This window comes from Anser brachyrhynchus (genome assembly GCF_964034855.1).
Source record: "Anser brachyrhynchus genome assembly, chromosome: 3".
NCBI classification, from domain to species: Eukaryota; Metazoa; Chordata; class Aves; order Anseriformes; family Anatidae; genus Anser; species Anser brachyrhynchus.
In genome coordinates, this window is record NC_137696.1 from 87061622 (window position 1) to 87069266 (window position 7645).

Here is a 7645-nt window from a genome sequence, read left to right on the forward strand (position 1 = left end):
TGGTCTTGTGCTGGTTTTTAGTGAAGTAATGCAAACTGGCATGCTACGAGTTGAATTGCTGAACAAAAAATCCATTATAATTTCACCTCTATTCAAAATGCCAGAAGCGTTATTTGGTGGATGGACAAGAAAACTAATAAGAGAAAATGTCATCTGAAGTTTCCACACTAGTATTACAAATAATGAAGAAGGAAGCAAATGAAAGGTGTAGGTTTATCCCTGTGGAATTATGAGAGTTTTGTTTTCTTCTACCGAAAATGATTTTGTCAAGTTTTGTAAATTAAGCACTGTTGTTTACTTTCAGGTAAAGTCTAAGAAGTTGAATAAAAGTGTCCAAGGCTGACTAGTGTCCAACAATAGTCATGTTGATACTGACTTTTTTTAGGAGCCAAAATGAAATTTAATCATGTTTAAGACCATGCTGTTTACTAGAACATGCGTAGAATATGTAGGATTTTTTCTAAGCCATTCTACTTTTATTTCTGCCTCAGCAGTGAGTAGATTTTCTAGCATAAACGAAATATGGTCATTTGTCAGGAGATAATAAATCTGTTGGCACCTTAGGGAACCAGCACAGAATATAGCTGAAAGACTTGCTGAACAGCCCTGTGTGAGGAAGAGGAATGGGCCACAAAAGTTATAGAAGTACAACAACGCCATGTCCTACATTTTCTTTTCTCTGTTTCAGCATACTCTTTCAATAGTTTTGTTTGGAGTCTCCTCTTCTTTAAGGAGTAGCATATTTTTTCTTTCCTTCTTTCTTAAGAGCATGTGCAGCTGCCCTTTTTGTCTTCATATTTTCTCCCTTTGTGGAGCAGTTAAGTTTTTCTTGACTTTTCCATATCAAAACAATAATGAACTTAAAAATAACTTAAATGCTACAGGAAGAACTGTTTTGTAAGAAATATTTAAATTTTTCCATAGGAATTTTTAGAATAGAATGGTCTTTTTTTTTTTTTACTTCAGTTTTCCATTTTTGAGCAGCCAGAGTCAGGAAAGTATATGCTGATTGTTACATGTAACAATGCTATGTTGCAAGTAAATTTTAGGGGGTCCTACTGTGGTTTAATAATCTAGGGAGACAACAGATTTTTATTTTTCCACAAAGTTGCATTCATATTGCGGCCTTACCTGCTGTACATTATCCTCTCATAATCTTGTACTTTTTTCCAAGACAGCCACAGTATTCATACTTCATTTCTTGCCCTTTTGTTGGTGGTGGATTTGTTTGTTTGTTTGTTTTGTACTCCCTAAATCTCTAGGGAGGATTAATTAGGAGTATAGAGGAGGAGCACAAAGTTACAAAGGAAAATTATTAATAATATTCACAGGATCACAGAATCATTCAGGTTGGAAAAAAACCTCAAGATCATCAAGTCCAACCATCCACCTAACACTACCAAATCCACCACTAAACCATGTCCCTCAGTGCCTCGTCCACACTCCACCACTTCTCTGGGCAGCCTGTTCCAATGCCTGAACAACTCTTCTGTGAAGAAACTCTTCCTCGTGCCCAATTTAAACCTCCCTCGGTGCAACTTGGGGCCATTTGTTTTACGAGAATTGAGCCTTTTTATGTGATCTATAAAGCCCTGCTGGCTATAATTTAGAAGCTATGGCCTAGGCAGTTGTGTTAAGTAACGTGAACGTGCTTATCCATGCATGCCTTGGCCACCGAGCAGGACTGCGGCCTTGTCCACCATGAGACCTGGTGTGCCAGACACACCCCCGGCTTGACATCAGGTCTTTCTGTCACGTAAAAATGTGTGGGTAAACGAGTACCGTGCATTGGGTTTATAGTATTTATAGTACTTAGTGATGGAAGAAAAAGTGGCCTTAGTTTGGAGGTTTTCACTACCGAGCCAGTCTTTTTTTGAAGCGTTAGGATTTGGGTAGTGTCTTAAGGCCAGGCCTCAGGAGGCGTTTGTTGCCGTTCCTTGCCCCAATGTGATGTCAGTTCCTGGCACGTTTATAGTTGCTGCGTGAAGCAGTGCACATATACCCACAGACACACGTGTATGCCTTTTTTGTTTAAAAATAGCAGTTCTCATGAGGTTGATGCCCGCTGTGGCAGGGGTGCTTTGCTGACCTCTGGGGTAGAGCAGAAACGGTTGACTCCTGACAGAGCAGCCTTGTGCAATTACGTGTTAAGGCCAACTACTTGAGCCAAATTTATTTATTTTTTTATTATATTTATTTCATTATTTTTTTTTCAACAAGGGGATCAAATTATCAAAGTGCAACAAATACCACAACAGATTGGTTCGGTAACTTCAGAACATGTTCTTTGTCCCCAGCTGTGTGCAATAGCATCCAGAACCCGGTCACGAAGGAGATGCTGTTCGAGTTCATCGACAGGTGTACGGCAGCTTCCCAAGGACAGCCACGGAAACACCACCTCGACCCTGACACCGAACTCATGCCGCCCCCGCCGCCCAAGAGGCCGCGTACCATCACATAAGGCCTCGGGCTCAGCGGATGGCGTGTTTACACTGCTGCAGAAAGTGAAATACGAGTGTGAGGGCTGGAAAAAGAAATACCTGAATTGCTGTAAATACCTAGGTGTGTTTTTCCTTTTTTTTTGTTGTTGTTTTTCTCCAAATTCCACATCATGAATGGACATTGGTTTGTAACTGACAAAGTCAACATTACCGTCTGGTATTTGAAGATGAAATTTCCAAAGGTTTAGACAAGAACAGTACAGTGGAATCAAGGGAAAGCTGCCTTGTTTAATACGGATACCTTTTCACCTTTAATTTATAATGTCAGCAATCTGGAACTGCGAAAACATTGGAATGCTGTACTTTTTAGAAGCTGTGTTTAAAAAAAAGAAAAACTTTTTTTTTATTATTGTTATTCAACTGGTTGCAGTTTGTCACCCGTAGCATAATTTATCCTAGTTTCCCTGCATTTCTGAGACTTGTGTTTAAAAGCAAACAGCAATGTTGTTTCCGCACTGTGTTGGTTAAAAACTAAGCCTTCTTAGATTTCACTAATTTTAATATTAGCTGGGTTTTTGTTGTTGAAATATTAAAAAAGTGAATCCCTCTTGTAAATAGCATCCTTTTGAAAGGGAACGTGCTGGGTGTTTTATTTTTTCTCCTTTTGAACCTAACACACCAAATGTATAGTGGGCTGATTTTAGCTTTGCCTTTTAAGTTCCTCTGTAGATAAGGAATACACCAAATCTTTAGCGTTAAGGTCTCTGTTCTGAGACTGATTCTAGTACAGGGCTTAGTTCTCCACAGTGATACTATTGTAAATATTACGAAAAAGTACACTTCACTGTGATATGCAAGAGGTATAGCCAGTGCAAATGATGACGTCTTAGATACAGGCACAAAATGGCAAAAGAATTGCCAGACAGCTCCTGCGTGAAGGCGAAGGCAGTTTCAGTGGGAGAGAGCCATGTCGCAGGGAAGGTCTCCTGGCTGGGATAATTTGCAGGGCGAAGATGAACCGTTTATGGGGGTGGTTGGGGTTGGCTGTCCGACAATACCGCGTGAAGCCACTGGCTGACTTCTCTTCGAACCGAACGGAGAAGCACGTTAATACGTGGTGACTCTCAGGGCAGTGCATTGGCAGCTGTCGATGATACTGATTCTGGGAAGCTGTGTCCTCGTTGTCTCATGGAGGAGCTGTTCTGAGCTGGGGTTAATTAGAAACCAAGCTATCGCAGATTTTAAAGTTTACTGTCAATTTAACAAGCAGGGATCTGATTGGCTTTTTCTATAGTTTACTTACTGCGTCAGTACGAGTCATCCTTCATCCAGCAGTCTGATCAGTAACGATCATCAATTCGTTATAACTAAAATACATTTCCATTTGAATGAGTTTTAATGTTTGTAAGCGAAATTAACTCCTGCAATATTTCCTTTTCTACATGGAAGCTTTAGGACTATGCTTTGTGGTGGCTTCTCTTGCTGTTTCAACCTGCTGTGTAAATACACGTGGCATCATTTAGATGGTGTTCCTCGCATCTCTTTCTGGGATATTCCACACGTGTTTCAGAGAACCGAAGGAGTTAAATAAGTTACTTTTTATACTATGGTAAAACTTGAGGGGAAAAAATGTGTTCATCAAAGTTCGTTTTTTCACCTGTACATAGTTTCTGCATATTATCTATAGAAAAGATATAATACCACCTATGCAAGGTGCAAAATCATCTCTTAAAAAGAGCCTTATGAATCTGTTGTGAAAACCTATGCAGCCTCTATGCATCTTGCATTGAAACACAATTATTTCTTCACTTAGTATAAACATTTTCCCCCCAATTACACTCATCACTGAGATTGTTGTAACAAACTTTTTGTCGCTGATCTTCATGGTTCTATGGCAATTGCAACTTATATGATGATTGCAGCCTTTTAAATGAGTTACTACATTTCATTCTTGTAAGGATGTCTCCAGGCTGTCTCCTTCTTTCTCCTTCCCAGCCTTTGCATCTTGTATTTCAACAAGACCTAGCTTCTGGTTTACCTTTTACTTTAGAGCTGCAGGAATCAGGCTGCAGCTCGCCTCCATGTGCATTCCACCAAGCTCATGAATGTGTTGTAGCCCTTGTGTTCGGACAGCATCTTTTCACATTCTACTTGAAATGGATGTTGTGAAAGAGCAATGACTCTGAGGAAGTTTAGAGCTCCATGTTCATGTTTGATTACAGAACCGTCCTTGCACTATGACCTGTAGCTTTTTAGAGAGGTCAATTGCCTTTGCTTTTCTGGAATTTACTGGTTGAATGAAGAACCTGACAAAACCAAACAGAATTTCACTCGGACCAGATGGGTTTCATGCTGTGAGAAATGCAGACCTCCTTTGTCTGCTATTAGATGTTCAAGACTGAAGCTAAGAAGCAAAGAAGAGTCTGTGCCAGGAAAATAATGATAATAAAAAAACCCCTAACTTGTCTACTTTTTGGTGTACAGCATGATATCATCCACTGTTACGTCTTTTGTTAAATATATAATTAAAATTTGGTTTCAGTGCAGTTTCCAAAAATGTAAGTACATTCCTCTGCAAACTATGTATTAAGTATTTTAATAAAGTCAATGGTTTAAAATACTGCTGCTAAGGATGTGTTTACTTCTGAGGCCTTGTGCTGTCCTGGTATCAGTTCAAGCACCAAAACACTGTGGTGTTACTACTCTTCAGTCCTCCAAGACAGTTTTCCACATTTTCCAGAGGTCAGAGGCTTTTCTCTCAGGTAGGAACCTCCCAGCCCCTGAGCCAGTGGTGGTAGTGATCCATTATGCCATTTTTAAGTAGAGTTTGCTGCTCCTAGAACCAAAAGGTGTGCGAAGTACCTGTTTTATGACAGGCTAATGTTAGGTAGCTTATCCAATTCAGTGTTAGAGTGCAGTTGTATGAGAAGTTGTGCAAGAGGCAGCTGAACAGGTCTTCCCTGGCTGTTTGTCATCAGCGTACCCCTAAAGCTGGTAGGGCACCTACTTGGACCAACTCCTGGACTTGTGTTGTAGGAGGGGTGTTTGCTGTTTCAGGAATCTGTCTAGAGCGCATCCTTCAGGAACTAAAAATCTCATCTTGGCTTTTGAAATTTCCTTCTAATTAAGATCCTGCGTCCGCTGCTGGTATGCTGTTCCAATGGGTGTGTTATTTGTACAACTCTTTGTGGTGCCTCTCTCAACCGTTTCTGATTTTACAGTGTTCGAGTGTGAATGCCGAACCAGACCTGGCATTTGAGCACACCTGGGGAGGTTCAGTAACTTCTTTAACTCCCATTCAGTAGTCTGTACGCATTCAGGAGGTAGGCTGACGTGCCTGGCACATCGTGCTGTGGTTCGTGTTCGCTTGTTCACAGGAGCAGTCCTTCAGCATCCCCACTCCTCAGTGCAGCAGCTCATCAGTTCTGTGTCTGTGAGGTGTGACTTTGTATTTGCATAATGTGTAATGCATAATTGTATCTCAGGACCCAAGAGTATTCACAAAGGCTTTGGCACAGCAAGCTAATCTCCTGGGATTCATCTGTAGTCAGTGCAGAGAGAATGAGAGCAGAAGTTCAATTTGTTCCTCCTGCATCCCTCCTGCAGATGTCTGTATGTCTCTTCAGAGTTTCCTCTACCAGTTCTTTTTTAAATCGATATTATATGTGTCCTTTCATGTTAGTCCCCTGTGCTATTATGCTCTTCCGAGCACAGCATTAAATATTTTATTGAGTGTAAATTTGGTTGCATCAAAATTGCTGCAGTGGTCAATCAAATTTATAATCTCATTAAAAGTATTGCATTAGTTGGTCAAGAGCTATTTATTTTCCATATGTGGCGTTGCTTTCCTTTGTACCTCTTTAACCAAATCCTAAATCGTAGCCATTCTCCTAACTTCCATGAGATCGGCATTTGGCTGAAATACCTGATATGGCCGGATCACATCCATCCTTCTAAAAACAGTGGCTCAAGGTTTGCTCTCACCTTGTTTGGGGTCACTTCACGCTCCGAGAGTCAGGAACCCTACGGAGTTGAGGTTTCATCCGTATCCCTTTGTTTGCAGTGTCAAATTCCTACGATTTGCGCATACAGCCTCCCTCCTCCATCTTACACCCACCCGCCTGCTTTTCGAGTTGTCCTGGCATCAGATGTGAGGCTGGGACCTGTGCCCCCGTGGCTGACCCTCCATCCAGGCTGGATGAGGGCAGTGCTCCTCCACTCGGCGCCCGTACGCTCGTCCCCGTGTGATGCCAGCCCTGCAGATCAGAAGTTTGATGGATGGGGCAGTTCTGTCGCTCCAATCACGCTTGCACGGGGAAATCAAAGCAGCATCTGCCAGCTGTGACTGTATTCATCATACGAGCAAGGAGTCTTTCCTCCTTCCCTCCCTCATGACCCTCGTCTCTTTATTTCATGTACAAACAAAGGTAAGTTGTACTCCGTGTGCAGACGTCTGGATTAATTAGTTAATGCACGCAGTGGGAATACAGGTTGGTGTTCCTTCTGCTTCCCTGGTGAGATCCTGCTGACCTCCACAACACGCTGAGTATGTGTTCAGGTGCAGAGATCCGTAGGGCTCGGGCTGGAGGTTGATTGAGACATACAAAACACAGTTTTCCCTCAGTCAGGCTCATTTTAATCTGTTTTATTTCAATCCGTAGGGAGCAGTCAAGGAGTACCTGAGCATGTTGTAACAAGCGCTAGTGCGAGAACCTCCCAGCAACAGCGCATCCTAAGTGTGAAAACGTGAAAGATGCTCAATGAACTTGATGAGAGGAAAATAATCTTGCTTTCCACTGTGGCAAAAAAAATAAAATTTAAGTGCAACCCATTTGTAGTTCGTTTGGAAAACACTGGATGTAAAAATAACCAAAAAAAATAATGAAATCAAATTATAGTCAAGTTAACTCCCGTGGTAAGAATTTATTTGGTAAGATATACTGCTCGTGCCCCCTTTCTCCCTCCTCTTTCTCCTCCCTCAGTATCTTTGTGCCTATTTGACTAGCAGAAAGCACACAAATTGGGTTCGGGAGCATTCATCTATGATACTTTGAGAAAATTAAATGTTCAGAGTTTCCTCTAATGCGAGGAGGCGATAAGGTTATCGTATTAAATGCATCTGCGTGAGCGCTGAGTGTGTAACACTGGAGAAACAGCACCTCGTTGTTATCAAAACGTACTTCAAAGAGTTTGTGAACTAATTT

At 41.5% G+C, this 7645-nt stretch overlaps 1 protein-coding gene across 2 annotated transcripts in view; it reads left to right on the plus strand.

The window, feature by feature from the left end:
* The window catches only part of RNGTT (RNA guanylyltransferase and 5'-phosphatase), a 187828-nt gene extending 182767 nt beyond the window's left edge, over window positions 1–5061 (plus strand). For both annotated transcript variants that reach the window (XM_080585426.1, XM_080585425.1), the window contains one exon: window positions 2298–5061. In XM_080585426.1, the coding sequence (XP_080441552.1) occupies window positions 2298–2461 (164 nt within the window). In that variant the 3' untranslated portion in view covers window positions 2462–5061. The remainder of the gene's footprint in view (window positions 1–2297) is intronic.
* Window positions 5062–7645: the final 2584 nt, after the last annotated feature.